The sequence below is a fragment of the Amphiura filiformis genome, chromosome 10 (genome assembly GCF_039555335.1).
Source record: "Amphiura filiformis chromosome 10, Afil_fr2py, whole genome shotgun sequence".
In the NCBI taxonomy this organism is placed as follows: domain Eukaryota; kingdom Metazoa; phylum Echinodermata; class Ophiuroidea; order Amphilepidida; family Amphiuridae; genus Amphiura; species Amphiura filiformis.
The window spans coordinates 39952983-39970587 of NC_092637.1; the positions used below are offsets into that span (position 1 = coordinate 39952983).

Genomic DNA, 17605 nt, shown 5'->3' on the forward strand with positions numbered 1-17605 from the left:
CAGACTGATTTTGATTGATCACACCACATATATGCTGACTATCAAAATTTAAACATCCATATGATACAAATAAGGTGTATACAGTTAAGTTTGGCAACTGGCAGTGTTATTCCCACTTCAGGGACTTCATGTACAATTAATTGCCAATGGTCAACAAATTAAGCTCACTATATACACATTATATGTGGACAGTGAATTTTAAGTCACTGCCACCCCTCCACCAAATTGCATCACTATATGCCTAATTACCAGTTCCGAGAAATCAGGACATTCCTTGTATTCAGAATGAAAATTTGGTGTTTCTGTGCTCTTAGGTCCCACAATGAATACTGTGCAAAGGTGGGTTATAGAGCCTTAAAGTATGGTTATATTTTAAGATCTAAAACTGTGACTCTCATCCAACATTATACAGTTGAAATCCACAAACCCCCTATGGAAGACATGACCTTAATTAATCTCCCACACAGGGGGTGTAGATTTCAAATGGAGTCACCCTATCATCAGGTAACCCTATTTGAAATTCACACTTCCCATGTGGAAGATCCATGGTTTCCATATGTCTTCCATATTCTAGGTCTACAATTTAGTAGGGTTATTAGAAACATATTACATGTACATGTATGAGCTTTCTCCCAGTACTAAAATCTGTCACTGTTAATCCTGTAATAGGATTTGTACAATTTAATTATTGTTAAATTTTGAGTTATAAAATATAATAATAAATAATAACTATTATAAATATATATTATTAGTATTATAAATTTTGAGTCAATAATTTCATTTGAAAGTCCTCCGTTCACTCAACATCCATGAAAATACAATTTGAAAATGAAAATGATTATTAATTTTTTTGTTTTGTGGGAACAGAACACATTATTGATCATTTCCCTATCAGTTAAAAGTTGAATATTCTTTCATAATATACACTGTTGTGCATTATTATTCTGAACTATCTTCCAGAATATCAACTGGAACTTTCTGCCACTGTTTGAAGGTGTTGCGTTGGAATATTGGCGGTAAATCAAAACGAAAGCTCTTCACACTGAAACCATATCCCTTGCGATTGAAATTGTCATCTTGGAGAAAGTTGACTGCGATGCCAAGTTGCTGTCCACATGATGGATTCGCACATTTAAATACACCTAGTAAAATAAACGGAAGATGCATTAGTTATAAGGCACCAAAACCAAATTTTTTCGATCTTTCGATTGACCATTAAAGCTAGCTGCTTCGATGCTTGTTATTTTATGAACTAATAACAACTAATGAATCAGATTTAATGCTAAATTTATATTGGTCAATATCAATGCAGGCAAAAATTCATATGTTATCATAACTAACAATAGTTAATTGATTTCATAAATAATAAGGATCGTCCAAGCATCGATAGTTCGATCGAAAGATTTTCTATTGCCTAAAACAATCTGATTCCAACCTCTCTATATGCTTTTTGGATGAGAAGATAACTAGAGTATCTGGATCATAGATATAGATATCTATTAATATCTTCTGCTCTTCCCCAGCTTATCTTTTAGCTCAATTGGTAGAGCATTGGTAAACCAAACTTCAGAGGTTCAAATGAAATTCTGGATTCTTGTGTGATGAAAAGTCTGAATCCATGCAATTATTATCAAATTTGGAGCAAAATTGAATACCTGAGTGGAAGAAGGGCCCAACTCCATTTTTTTACAAAAATGAGTTAGACTCAGTATTTTATTGCCAGCAGATTGTTCTTCCTTGTGTGTGAAAGACGAGCCAAAATCCACTATCTAAATAGTCTTCCATGTCCCGGGGGGGCACTCACATAAATGGTCTGTATGCATGCGTGACCAAAAAACAAGTAAAAGGGGGTGTTTTTTTAGGCAAGGCAAGTAACGCGTGTGACGCATTTAGGGTCTAAAACAGTGATTTTAATCATGGCTTTCATGGAAGAAAGGCCCAACTCCATGGAGTTGGGCCCTTCCACACAAATATTGGGTTAAAGAGGAATTTCGTTCATCCATGAAATCTGCTTTTCACTGCAATAAACTTTCGTGCTAACATATTACATGCTTCTATACTTCTGCAATTAATGGATAATTGCCAACTTTCTGTAGCTATTTATAACACATCTGCTTAATACGGAACTGGCACTTGCATTATATTAGTGGAAGAAGGGCCCAACTCCAGTCCCTATTAAGACCTGTACCATTGCCATGGAAACATCATATATAATTTTTAATGTATGTAATATTGTATGCTCATGTATTAAAGGTCCCCTGAAGATGAAAACATTCTGCCTATAAAACTTTTCCAAATATTAAGTTTTTTCTTAATACCTTAAAAACAGTTTTGATGGAGTTGGGCCTTTCTTCCACTCAGGTATTCAATTTGTGTATGAAATTATCATAGAACAGTTGATGGTATATACCCCAAGTGGTAATACCATCATGGGAGATGATTGAGGGTACCACTTTTTTGTTTAATGTAGATGAACATATCTCAAGGCCTGAAATTTGACTGGGTTATGAGAAAATACAAGCTCTCTGCATCAGATGCCCATGCAAAATTAATCTCAGTTTTCAAGGGGTATATCAATTTTTTAACAGTGTGATAAGTAAGCAAAAGGGGCAGCATACGTATCGTAACTCTTCATAATTATTATAACATTTTGCTGTAAGCCTTTGACGCGTGCGTACTACTGTGATGTTGCAAAGTTGGAGCTAACAATGCGTATGGCATAAGTTCATTAATAAATTTCCACATGACAACAGCAGCTCGCATCAGCAGCCACACGGAGACAAGTGTGTTACAATACAATAAATATGCAATGTACGCTTAAAAATATGCTCTCGTCAAAAGTTTACAGGAAAAGATTACATACTGCGCCAATAAAGTATCCTTACACTTGGAAAAATAATCACAATTTCAAAACTGAACAATATTGGGGTAAATTTGTTTTTTTAATAGATGCACTATCTAATCCTGCACATTATGACACCACGTTGAATCCAATGTGACCTCAAGAAGTAAAGTTACAAGCAATTGAATAGACGAAGGTCCAGTTTTAAAAGTGACAAACTGGCCTATATATACAAGGCGCAAAAAGATTCCAACAAGCGCAAGAAAGAGACAACACAGTTTTTTCAATGAAGCGTTTCATAACTTTCATTTTATTTGTCAGTTTTATTTGTTTCAGTTTTCTTTTGTTCCTTTTGTTTTAAATTAAAGCCAAACGCATAAATTAGCCATTCACCACTCTCAAACCAGATTTGTGGTCTGTGGAGTTTTGAACAGGCCAGTTTGACACTTTTAAAACGGGACCTTCGTCTAATCAAATGCTTGTAACTTTACTTTTTGAAGTCACATTGGATTCAATGTGGTGTCATAATGTGCAGGATTAGATAGTGCATCTATTAAAAAAATAAATTTGCCCCAATATTGTTCAGTTTAGAAATTGTGATTATTTTTCCAAGTGTATGGATACTTTATTGGCGCAGTATACATTGTACACATGCATGTATATACACAAACATTTCCAGTTTCTGACTTACCTATAGTTTCTGAGTCTCTGTAGCGGTCAGGTTTCTCCTTAAGTACCACAATAACTTTGTCCTCTACATCTGGATCAACACAGGTGTAGTTGCATCCATTCTTTCTCATGAATGAACTATTGGTGATGTAAGTTTTGCATTCCCTACATAACATATCCGCTGCAACTGACATTTGAGCTTGTAGTTTGTTTGCTCCAGCTTCCTCTTTTAGATCTTTGTAGATAACTTCCTATACAAGACAGAATACATGTAACACCATTTCAGATGGTTTCTATATCCTGTAGCAGACCAACCAACATGGTATTTATACTATTGTCTGTTATAAACACATCCCTGCACTTTTTCCATCAACAGATGACCGATTTCCACATTATTTTCTATGCCATAAAACTTGTATGCTGGACATCACAATTGTAGTTAAAACTTCAACCTCCATTGCCAAATACGCTTCAAGAATTTTCATTTACAGAACTATAAGTAAATCACACTTTTGCATAAAGAAGCTTATATAGCTTAACTAAATCACACTTTTTCATAAAAAATGTATTCACAAATATGCACAATTTCAGTGATATTGTTCATATTGCTAAGGCAATAGAAACAAAATTAGTTTGATCTTTCGATCGACCATCGATGCTTGGTTCGATCCCTATTATTTATGAAATCAATTAATTGACTATTATTAATTGTGGTAACATGTGAATCTTTGCCTGTATTGATATTGACCAATATAAATTTAGTATTAATTCTGTGATTAATTTAGTTGTTAGGTCATTAATAACAAGCATCGAAGCAGCATCGGCGGTCGATCCAAAGATCAAACAAATTTGTTCCTGGTGCCTAACACTGATATTTGCCGCAATAAGGAGTGTGAGGGAGGCGGTCCTGTAAGAAAATATTCATGAGCGGAGCCCTTTAGAATCCTGGATCCCACCCCTGGCTGTGAATGGTTAATTATATTTACATTGACCCCCATTTTCACACCCCTCTGAAAATCCACACCAAGGGTCCATGCCCTTATTTGCTGGTGGGATTTTTGGCTCAATTTTGTGTCTAAAATATTCCAGTTATATATGTCAATGAGCCCATATGCGCCATTAGGTGAATTTGATAATGGTGCCAGACCCCTACACTGAATAAACTACACTGGGTTTCAGATTGACGCAAGCGTCCTGTTAATGAGCAACCTACGCAGATCTTTTTGTTCCTTTCAAGAGCGCCGAACTGCGCCGACCAACGTTTTGATGCGTATAATATCGGCCAATCAAATTATCGGTCTGTTGTTATGATTGTCAGACCATTAAATCAGCCAATCAGAACCCCACTTCCGTGTTTACGCTCTGCACGCTCTCAAAATGTAAACAAGTGCAGTTCTTCTCTGATGACAAAAACTTTAAGACACTGTATTTTCTTGTCAAAAGAGACCAATCTTAATTTCTCTATTCCTTGGCATGATTATGTGTGAATATAGGAGATGCAACCTAACATATCAGTTTTCTTCATATTTTGTTAAGAAAATGGTTCAAGGGTTGCCACCACACAGTGTTGACGCCCTATACGATAAATATAAATTTAATACTCCGTTGGTGAGCGACTGGCAAGTGGTATTTCACCGAACGCAAGAAAAGGAGTTCTATCTGATTGGCTAGCAATCGATCACTTAGGTCGCTCAGTAGTCAACTACTAACTCCAAATGGAGCAATGTATTCAATTCGATTGAAATCGATATTCTATTATTGACGTAGATACAGAGAGTGATAGTGTGTCAATAATGTACATTGTATTGCACCTGGATTTTACATGCATTCCTTTATATAATTATTTTCTCAAAGAGTTGAATATATCCCCTTTTTTACTGTGGATTTCAAATTTTTACATCAAAATTGCAGTTAAACATATCCACAGCAAAATACCGGTCCTCACTAATTAGTGTATTTAAGGTTACTGCCTCTTTTGAGGTTTTGAGCAAAAAAATGGGATGAATTTGCCACATTAAGTATCAAATTTGGCCCAGAAATAATCATCGGAAAAATAAAAGTTATACCTCATCTTAAAGGTAAAGGCTTATATATTATTATTTTCCTATTGTTATTTTTATAGCCTTAATCAGATTTTCACTGGAAGCCTATGACTTGGGTCCCCGCTCTCACCACTCGCTATTTTATTTTTGGACCGTTCATATCATACCATACTTCACACCGATTTCTCTACCAAATTGTAGGCATATGTCAAACATTCCACAATTACATTCTTGCTATCAAACTTTGGTATATGAACCTCCGAAATATAATTTTCAAGTTCTAGAAAACGTAAATTTTCAGTGCTCCACATTTGGTCATAAGCTTATTCATTAAAGTTCTTCTATTTTCTTTCTTGACCCATATTTTTTATTTTAAACTAGCTGCAATATATCACTGAAACCTACTTAAGCCATAGGTACAAAGTTTGTATGTCCAAACTACAGCAGTGATGAAAAATAGTAACATTTCTTGCCACCATTCTGCAAAATCACACACTTTTTCAAAAGCTTCTGTTTCAATCATTTTTGTGATTCAGGTACCTGTTTTGCCATTATGTGTCAAATCAGTTCTTAGTTTACCATCTCAATTGTACTCACCATTTATATCCCAAGCAAAATGTATACATCCTTTATATTATATCGAAATCCAGGTTCAAGAACAGGTTAAATAGACCAAATCTCAAATATCTCCAGTCATATAAAAAGCACATTGTTTTCAAAATGGTGCCCAGAATTGACCTCAAGTATTTGACCCACACAAAAGCCTCATTTACAAGTCACACTATTGACAACTAGCCATGCATACAACAGTACAGTAAGGAATTCTTTTGAAGGTTGGTGAAGAGCCTAATCTTTCAAGTCAAAGCACTTCCCACAAATCAATGCAGTCAATACATGTGTGCTGATGTGTGACAAACTAACATGTATTATAATACACTGCTATTTAGATCAAGAGGTGTCAAAAGCAGGTGAATTGTGGGATGGTGTTCAATAATGCTGAAACAGGGCTGGTGTTATGTCATTGTCTGAATATATTGATTTTTATGGATTTTCTCTACCTTGTGATATTACATATTGTGAATGAGAGGGATTTTTATGCTCAGCTGTCTTAGAAATGTATATGGCTGGGTCTGGCAATCCCAATTGCCTCACCTAGCAACTGTAAACAACATATTATGTAGGGTAAAAATGGATATATTACCATATATTAGACTTTATTTCAACACGGAAAGCCCAATTCAACAAAAGTTGTTCTTCCTTGGGGCCGTGCATAAACAAACATACATGTACAAAATAACAAATAATTACAAAAGCTTATTATCTAGACTTAAACATATTACAAACTCAAAAGTATTAATTGTCAAGTCAAAATGATACTTATGGTTACATACATACCATGCTTACAGGCATGGCTTTATCATTTTTAAAAGCACTTTTTAGGCACAAAATTTGCAAATTGAATATCTGAAGTGTTGAATACATGTATGTACTTCATAAATATGCAAAAATGTAAAACATGGACAAGTTGGATGGAAATCAAGAGTATGTATCCTTAATTTCCAGTTAGTGTATTTAAAATAAAACCTGTGATCCTGACAACAAATAAAATTTTCTTGCAATAGAAATATCATATGGGATACTGATATGGTAGGCCGCAACCGCCACTGCTACGCGTAGCTGACTTTTTGCTCCGTGGAGCCAAATTGACCAATCATGTTAGAGTTTGTCATTACTCTGAGGTAAAACTGACCAATCAGGTACAACTTACTCATTACGTGAAGCAAATTTATTCATTAAGAATTTGCCAGACGAGCTTCACGTAGTTGCAAGATATCCTCGGTCACGAAAGTTATGATTCAAAAAGTAGTTTAATTATGAAAAGTACGAACCGACTAATTATTAAGATGGACATGCACTCATAAGAAACTCATACAGTATTGTACATAACTATATAGCTAGGCAGAGTGGTGGTAAACCATGCACACAATTATGCGATCTGCAGTGTATCGCCGGGAGCTAATTTGTACATGCGCGGTGTGGCCTGTGGAATTCGACCTTCAGCAAACCAGTTCGGATTTACTTTATATACTAGTAGTAGGCCATACATACTGTAGTTACTGTCCGTTTTCCTATACACAATACTCAGTGCACTCACCATTGACGTGTGACCTCTACAAATAGTGTATGTTAGAAGTGTAAGCCATTCCTTAGTTGACGTCACTGTGTAAAAAATAACTGGCCAATATTAAAAGTATTCTCTGAAATTCTAGAAAATATAGTTTTGTAACATGTCCTAAATTTTTAGCTAATTTAGGTTTGGAAATATTGGTACTTTTGTGTTTTAGGAAGGATATGTAAACGACAGATAACACCAAAAAATATGAAGAAATTATTTCTAAACCGTGTTAAGTCTGCAAACCATTATGCTTCTCATTTTCAAGAACGCTGGTTAACAATAAGCAGACTATTGTCTCATTTCGTAAACAAAAGCCCACACAGTATTGTTACCTTGCGTTCGCTTTATAATCGCTCACCCAACTGAAACTATAATACCAGCTCATTGCTCATTGCACAGGTAAAACAGACACAAGTGCAGTGTGTATTTAACAAGATAAGATCTGATGTAACATAGTTGAGCTGTTTTCATTGAGTGCTATCTTGGTTTAATAGCTTTTAATGGGGTTTAAGTCCTTCAAAGGTCATGGTGAATTCTACTGTAGACATGACTGCATCATGATTATTTTAAAGTCAACAACATTCAACAATATGATCACCGTGATAGTATGACAGTATCAGTACCGTGGGTGTCAGTGATCCTGGCCTGACACAGTAGACAAACAAACAAACAAACAAACACGCCACACACATGACACATGCATGCAAGGTAACATTGACTATACACTAATCAAACAATGGTATTGATCCTGTACAACTGGTCGTGGTTTATTTACATTCGATTCATTTAAAATCCCCATAGTAAACATTAATTTTGGCAAGAGTTTTCTCTCTGGAACGAGGATGCATCCACTGGCTCCGCGTAATGAAAAGATCTAACATGATTGGTCAATTTAGCTCCGCGAAGCGAAAAGTAAGATACGCGTAGCAGCTCCACGTTGTGGCGGTGGTGGCCAGCCATAGATACTGATCATGCGAAAATCGTAAAAACATAGAATAGAAACAGTGTGGCAGGCTCTCAAAATCTCAAATTGTATGCTTAGCCTGAGTCGCTCGGCCTATCTCGAACAAAATCACCATGCGTAGCTGTTGAAAAACGTGAGGATTCATCGTACTATCACGGCAATTTTTGACACAAAGATATAGGGACGACGGTGTGTACCACCTACCAGCCGTCTACCAACCTGTCATCATGTCATTTGACTCTGATGTCATATCTGAGTCACATGTCCAAAATCCCGCTCCAGTCAAACACTCTTGACTAAAAAGTATTGGCGGATGATGGAAAAAAAGATTTGAGCAAGTCAGTTAGCTGTGTGACCAGTAAGCTACCTATAAACATGGTTTAAGGTCGTGTGTCTTGAGCTCGCCACCAAAAAAAGTGGCGACGTTACATTTGGCCAAAGTCGACTCAAAACAAATGATGATATCTCTGTCAAGCAAGAAGGTATTGTCATGCTTGTGGTCTCATTTTATTGCTCAATAAAATGCACTTTCAACCCTGTGAAAGAAACACTTGAACTTTTTTAATACTGACACTGTGCTTCATAGAATTCAGAATGGGCAGGGTGGCGGTAGTGGGGGATGTGGTGGTGGGGGATGTGGTACACACAAACTCTATGGGATTGGTATTTTTAGTGTGTAATCTGCTTCTGTAAAGGCTGTAAATTGGATTTGGACTCTATTTAGCATCTAAAACACTCATGGCCTTACAGCTAAACAATTCTACTAATTGTTTTTAATAATTTATGATTGGTTTAGTCTAGAAAATACAAACTTTTCCATACAAAACTTCCCATTGTCATATTAAACATTGTAGTAAGTAATACAGATGTCTTCAAAATCTAAAAGTTACTGTAAAATTTTAATTACTTATCCTATCATAGTCAAAGTATAGATTTTCTTCAGTATGGGTTAGGGGGAAAATGTTTAGGTTCAAAATATTTTGAATTGTAAAAAAATCTAACATACTTTGGGACACCCTATATTCCTATATTACCAAACAGCTGTGATTTTGGTTTCTTCCAAAGTCAGTTGGCTCTCCATATCCTCTAACCAAATGAATGTTGTTTACTTCCAGTTTATTACTGTAAGTTGGTAATAAGCAATGCATTTAGTGACCCATTTTTATCAAAATCGTTTTTATTCCACCCTGTATAACTTGCAGGTCACCCTGTGTAATGAGTTGAAATGTATATATTTGAATTGCTTATGCTTTCCAAAAATCTATACTTTTGCTAGTTTAGGGTTGCTGATTGTCGAGATAATCTAATTAGAAACCCGGTTGGTGTAAAAATTCATAATATTTGTCATGTAACGCTAAGGGTGGCGAGTTCAGGACACATGGCCTTAAGGGTATTTCCCAGATTGAGCAAATTCATAACATTTTACAGATTTTTTGGGTCTTTGTCATGCAGATCTACATTGTATGAAAGTCCTGTTCTCACCTGTTGTTTAGTGATCTGCCGAATCCTCTCTGCTTCTGAAAGCAAATTAAATTCATCCATCTCTTTCTCCATAGCAGTGACTTTTGCTCGATTACTTAGCTCTCTTCTGTCATTGATGGAGTCCCTGTACAAAAAAGCAAAGTTTTACCAAGAGAATGAGCAAACAAATGGATGAATATACTTGCTACCCTACTATGACAAAAAGGCACAACTATACAGGCAAAGTGTACAGCTTTTTTTTTGGGGGGGGGGCAGGTTAATACAGACAGATGGCGAATAGCCTTATACCGCTCAGCCATCACCCTTATTGGGTGTTCTCCATATTACATAGATGCAGTGCCAAAATATAACATGTCAGCATATCTGTCCTCTTTACACTGTGGGTGATCACATTATTAAAGGGAATTATACCAGCAAACGTGTATCATATGATTGAAGATTAAAACTTTTGATCCAAACACAAATCATCAGTCCCAGGCATCAGTCGGCATTGAAGAAGTGGATGCTGGTTGCAGGACAGCAACAATGTAAATCGTAAAAACTTTGTTAATATTCACTTTCCTGAGTTTCCTCAATAAAAGAAAATTCACTTACTCTTCTACAATCAAATAGCATTCACTCTGCTTTGCCCTGGCTCTTCCCTTCGACTGAACTGTCCCAATTTCGTTGCTAACAAAATTGTACCTGATGACAAAGTTACATGCAGGCATGTCCAGCCCCTCCTGGGCTATGTCAGTTGCCACCAGTAAGTTGCAGGAGTCATCTGAAATAATAATCTTATCTAGATTAATACATAATAAGAAAATAGACATCAAAAAACTTCATAACTTTAGAACCAAGTATGCTAGACCTTTGGTGTTTTCAGTAAATGATAGTCTATTGTATGTATAATGTAATAATTATAGTAACTCAATTTTCAAAAAATGCCTCCTTTGGCCCCCATGGATCAGATCGTGTCACATATTACCTTTATCCATCCAGCATCAGTCAATTTATAATTTATTATTGGCCCATAACCCTATGACTACTACCGGCTGATTGGTTTAAAAGAATACTATATATGATATATTGAGCCAATCAGCAACATAGTAAAGATGGGTGGTTGGGTTGAAGAGGATTGAGCTTAAATATTTAGAAGCTGCATTTTAATTAGTCACTCAGATGCATATCATGTAAAACCAATCAGAAATGCTGTAAGAAAATCACTTAGTTCTCATGTAGCGTGTTTCTATTAAGCATCCAGAATTTTTCCAGTGAAATTGTTCACCGGGTAATAGCGGAGAATGACGGCTAACGGTCAATTTCTATTGGGGGATGTTATCCGGAAAATACCAGCCGGCGTGGTCCGATCATCATACTTGCCGGTGAAAGGTCATATTTCGTGTCATTGCAAAAAGTGTGGGTTGACCTTGGTGGGACTTATTACGATCGAAAAGTTTAACTTACATGTATATATAATATATTTAATTTTCATGCTCAGCTAAGGTCGGGACGTGAGCGTGACTACAATGTACAAAATATGGTGTATACCACCGCTCTTATACCACCCCCACCGCAATCAAAACCACTCTGCAATCCCTTGTATTCCTTCAGTTGTCCACGCGAAAGTAGGATTTTCAGCCGTTACTTCTGATTTATCTTATGCCTATTTTTTCCCGAGTGAAAATTGTACGCTGTAGGCCAGCTACTTCAAAACATAGCTGATAAAATGATAAATAAATCACCTGACCGTGTCAATTTCCGCTTTCTCCCTGTATGCGCACTCTGTCGGAACGTTGTCAGTTTCTATTGGCGTTACCCGGATAATTTCTCCGCCATTATCCTAGCTACCAAAAGTAGGATAATTTCGCAGGAAAACCCTCGCCGCTATATTCGGAGAATAGCGGAGAAGGTCAGTTTCTATTGGGTACAATTAATCTCTTAGCCGGGTTTTTTCTGGATAATGGCCCCAATAGAAACACACTAATGGTGATAAAGCAGTTTATGCAGACAAAATGATTCCCTTATTATTAATTTACTGGTTAGCATGCAAACAAGGGATGCTATTTTAGTACACATTTGAATGTTTATGAGTAAAATATGGGACTGAATATTTTCATGAGGTGTAGTAATCTAGTATATGGTCTAGTCTTTGCTGAATAATAATGGAACAGTCATATTTCACCAAAATAAAATATTATTTTTATTGAATGAATAAACATGTTAATTTTTGTTTTATGTAACTCATATAAATTCCATTTTTTCAACTTCTCTTCAAAAAATAAATTGCCCTATGCTAAGAATACACAATTCAAAACTGTCCCTGCAAAATCCAACATGGCATTACTCTAAACTTTAAAAAAAACCACGGCTTTAGGTGGGTTATCTCAGAGAGCCAGAGCTACATTTTGCTATGCGATGTCAGCAAGCATAATGCCCTGTAGCCAAATTAATACAATACTTTTACAGCTTCATCCACTTACCATCCCTGAAACTGTCTAGGGATTTCTTCTGATCTTTCTCCGTCATAAAGTAGTCGCTTGATTCTCCTTTACCGACAAGTCTGACTGCACCAACTCGAGGTTTCAATCCTTGCAAGGCTTGTGCTGAGTCAATGAATTCTATTAGTGAGTTTGTTGCCAGTCGCATTCGAGTCAGAATGATGCCTGTATCAAGAAATTTAGCAATAATAAAATTGATTTGCAGATCAATTTAAGAATACACATGTAATGAATTTGAGCTACATGTAATCAGCACCATGCATGCTTACTGAGATATGCTTAGCAGAATCGTTTCAAACAGGGACCAGGAGAGTGCTTAAAAAGGCTACCCCACTCAGACAGATTACCACAGAACTGTTACTTTGATGACAGACAGAACAGAATTTACATGGAAAAATTTCACCTTTGACTATTTATGAGGAACTTGAACCAAAAGTGGAATGACATCAAAGTCAAAATGGACATTATTCATTGAAACAAATGCTTGATTTGCAATTAGACTTGTAAAACATTTCACATCACAACCACTAAAATTCACTATCCAAGTGGTTTAGCTATGATTATATAACAAATTTGTGCATGGAAAGGGGGCATGCACTTAATATAAACAGATAAAATCCACTAATTTGTTGGAGCAGGGTGCTGATTAGGCTCAATACAGTTTTCCAGTACCTTTTGCTCAATTCCAGTTGAAATCCATACACCCCCCTATGGAAGACATGAGCGTAACCTTAATCTCACACACAGGGAGTGTGGGAGATTATAAGGTCATGTTTTCCATAGGGGGTGTATGGAATTCAACTGGAACAGCCCAATATGATTTTGACCTTGTGAAACATGATTGAACTTTTAAAACTATACAAGGGGTCAAGTGCATAAAATTTATATTATGTCACCAATAAAAAAAAATCAAAATCATTTGATATTAGAAGGACATTTTTCGTATTCAATGCAATTCGATGTCTGATGTGCTCTCATGTCCCACAGAAAATACTGTGCAAATGTTGCTATCCGATTTCTTAAACATAAACCTAAAACAGGTTTGTCTCAGAAGACTTAGCTCACAGCTTTTTGAAATCTAAACTTTCAGATATTTTCAATTTGTTTTTCAATCTCATGAAATTTTTTCAAAAATATGCTAGCTACAAAGTGGCTAATATAAAATAAAAAGTAGGACAAAAATAATCCTGCATAGTACATGTACATAGCCTTTTGAGGAGAGGGGGACCAATGGCACAACAAAATACATGTATTTTCCATAGGGTGTTCCCATTTTCTTCTGAGATGAACATATTTTCAGCCTTATTTTTTAACAGTTTGTTCTTACCTTTAGATCCCGGCTTGCTTTCAAATTTCTTCTTCAGCAGCTCGGCCAGTTCTACCAATTTTGGGTTGGGCAACTTGCGCTCTTCCTGACATATTCTCTTCATCTCAACCATTTCTTCTTCAAAAAGCCTCCTACACAAGTCTTCGATATCGATCTGCTCCTGTTCCAAGTCCCTTTTCTCCATGAATGCCTCTAGATATTTGAAAGCAGTAATAGCGGTAAGATCTTCATACAGCATTAGAGCTCTGTTGTACTCATATAAGTACATAGCTGCAATATATTGCTTCCTATCACTCGTATCATTCTGACACTCCTTCATGGTCATCTCGTAAACTTGCGTACCATACTCCCCTTTGGACTCATTTCCCCACACATCTTTTTCTATTAGGAACATGATGTTTTCAAGAATATGTCCCAAGTCCCTCTGATCAGCTCTCCGACGCGAAGCGTATAGTATGGTATCATTTTCAGGTGCATTCATATATTCTGCGAGTTCTTTCTTGTGCTTGCTGACTTGCAAGACATTTTTGGCATCTAGATTACTGCAAAGAGTCACAACATTGTTAAATCCAAGTGATGCACTCAGACCAATTATATGTGGAAGGTGATTGCCAGATTTGCCAACCTTTCTTTCTTCATATTTGATCTTCTCCTTCAGGTATCTTCTCATGATCTCATTATAGGGATGCTTCTGAGTTGTATGATGACACTCATCGAAGATCATCATGGCGATATCTTGAAGTTGGATCTCTCTTTTCTGTAGTGCATTGACAACTATCTGTGCAGTTACAAACACAACACTTACTCCATCTGCAAACAGCACATCTTTTAGTAGACCTGTATCCCCAATTGTCCTGACCGCATCTCTTGGAAATCTCTCCTTAAATTCATACCTCTGTTGTTTGGTCAGATGGCGGATATTGACAATAAAAAGAGCCTTGAAGTCGCTGTTGTTGGTAACCGATTGCTGATAGAAATGGTGACAGATAGCAGCTGCTGTGAGTGTCTTACCACTGCCAGTTGGTGCGCAGATGATGTAGTTACTACCACTCATGGGAGGGGTTGCTAGCTCTGTCTGGTAGGCTCGTAGCTGCTTTACCTGTGTGCCTGTATTAGGTTGCTCATCTGATTCTTCATGTTGTGGCTTTGAGTCGGATGATGACATGGCTGAAGAGCTACTACCAGAGTCATCTGGAGAAATGGAACTACCCATTGAAGAATTTGACAAGACTGATGCTCCTCCTTTGTCATCACTGTTATCAGCTGGTAAGATGGACTCTGTACCTTCTTTGATGGTTGACATCTGATTTGGATTAGCTGTCTTGTCATCCATACTTTCATCAGGTGCATCTGTTTCCAAATCATCCTTATTATCTGAAGCCATACCACTTGTTGGATCAACATCATCAACCCCAGGACCATCCAGGGATAGGTCTGCTAATTCCTTTACTAATTTGCTACCATCAGATGACTCCTCATGTAGTGATTGATGCTCACTGTTCACCGCTGCTGTTGGTGGTGATGGTGTAGATGCTGATGCTGTAGATACTGCTGACAGTGTGGATGCTGCTGATGCTGTCAATATTTCTCCACCCAAATCGGACGAATCTGGGCCTGATTTCTCCAGTATACTCTGCAACTGGTTTTGGTCGTACTGCTCAGAATGTGATGTCAGTGACTTGAAAGGCCTGTCATTAAGATTCTCACCGGTGTTAGACGACGGCAAACTATTGTCTGCACCAATTTGACTTGGACCAACATGCTTGGTTTGATTTTGAACGCCACCAGAATTAATATCATATGCAGCATCTGCAGAGTCCCCAGTAGGTTTCTGTCTGGTCAAGGTATCCTGCTGATTGGCTGTTGTTGCGTTGACGTTAAATTTCCTTTCTTTGGGTCTCACAGACAAGTCTTGCGGACGTACTGCTTCCGTTGAAGATTTGCTACCAACTGGTGCAGATATGTCCTGCAAATGTGTCTGAGATGTTGTGGCAGTGGAAGTGTGAGGAGTGATTTGGATAGCTGGAGTATTTTCTGGTGTAATTTGCGGATTGGATGTGGCCCCCTGCATAGCTGGATCCAAAGTTGAAGGTACTCTCTGGTCTATATTAGTGCCTATCTGGAATCCCTGGGAGCCCCCAGCTGTAGGAAAGAGAGTTAGAGACAAAAAAAAAGAAATGTTAAATATCCCAAAGTTTTGTATACAGGTTAATAGTTGCACAGAATGTGGTGAGATGTATCCCTTGGTGTACGAGTATTATCACCCGGGGAGAGTATGCCCGGGGAGAGGGAGCATAGGGGCACTCCCACCTCGGAGGTGCCGCGTATGTAAGACCCCTCTTTTCAGCATCGCTGTCACCCAAATATTCCATTTCTTTCCAAAGATGCTGTGTCACCTAAAGACCCTTTATTTGTAGCTTAACAGTGTTTGCAATGTTTTTAGTATGTGTAATGTAAGTTGTAATTTAAGATGTAATTTTTAAAGTCTCTTTGTAAAGTGCCTTGATCTCTTTGATAAGGCACTTCATAAATGCTGTTTAATAATAATAATAATAACAATAATAATAATAATAATAATAATAATAATAATAATAATATTTTTCCATTTGATCTGCCACCCAAAGAACCATATTTTTCAATTTGAACATCAACTTTCACTTATCACTGATATTGTCACTTACTTTGAAATAAACAATAGTCATTTTGAAATAGAAAATCAATGATAGAGGCTTCTTTTGGCTTTCACTCAAAGACCCTATTTTAAAATGGAATGGACGGCCAATGAAAGCTTTGATGTGATGTGCTGAAATGCGACCATGTGGGTAACATTCCCTTCTTTAAAACAAGTGAATTGTTTTTAAATAGAAAGAATAAAGTTCCATTTACCATTTCAGTTACTATTGTTAGGCAATGGTATATCATGGGGGTGTTCAGTGGCAGATCTAGAGCAGTTAGAGGGGGGCAATTTGAGAAAAATGCCATAGAAAATGTGTGAAAATGGAGGCCCAATTAAAACCACTTGTCATATTCTCACCCAAAGCCTCTGATTTAGGTCCAATCATTCAGTCTTTCCCCTGATGACCCAATATTTTGCACATTTTGCTCTCACCATATGGTAAAAATCCTGTTCTCACCCAATTTCTTTATAAAATTTTGCTAACATTTGTAGAAAATATGCTTATAAAAAATCTTAAGATTTTTTTTCAGATTTTTATGATATATTAGGGTAATTTTAACCTTCAGAACCCCCCCAATGCCTGACCGACCTTTGCACTGAAATTTGCCCCCCTTGGGAAATTTTGCCTATACACCAAAGCAATTCAAGCAAGTGTGGATTTAATTGTCTGATAATATTTATAATACCTAAAGCATCCAATCCTTGTTTGTAAATGGCTTCATCAATCTTAATTGTAAGATCCAGTTTGCACTTAGCCTGAGTTTCCAGATCTTTAGTGATAAGGCACTTGGCTAACTCCTTCTGCAGTTGACCCGACTTGTAAGCTTGCCAAAATTTCTCTAGATTTTCTTTGCTATTGAAACGGATAACAAACTCTATGGATCCCTCTTGTAGTTTTATGAGTTGAGCGCCGATGGCTGACAACAATATGTACAGTTGCCAAAGC

The 17605-nt window shown here is 36.9% G+C and overlaps 1 protein-coding gene across 1 annotated transcript; it reads right to left on the reverse strand.

Moving 5' to 3' along the window:
• Positions 1 to 567: 567 nt before the first annotated feature.
• LOC140162838 (ATP-dependent RNA helicase DHX58-like) lies at positions 568 to 17452 on the reverse strand. Its single transcript, XM_072186150.1, has 7 exons — positions 17346 to 17452; positions 13983 to 16124; positions 12638 to 12820; positions 10770 to 10938; positions 10176 to 10299; positions 3534 to 3762; positions 568 to 1142 (listed from the first exon to the last, which is right to left on the reverse strand). The coding sequence occupies exons 2-7, from the start codon at positions 16051 to 16053 to the stop codon at positions 940 to 942; spliced, it is 2979 nt and encodes a 992-aa protein (XP_072042251.1). The 5' UTR covers positions 16054 to 16124; positions 17346 to 17452; the 3' UTR covers positions 568 to 939.
• Positions 17453 to 17605: the final 153 nt, after the last annotated feature.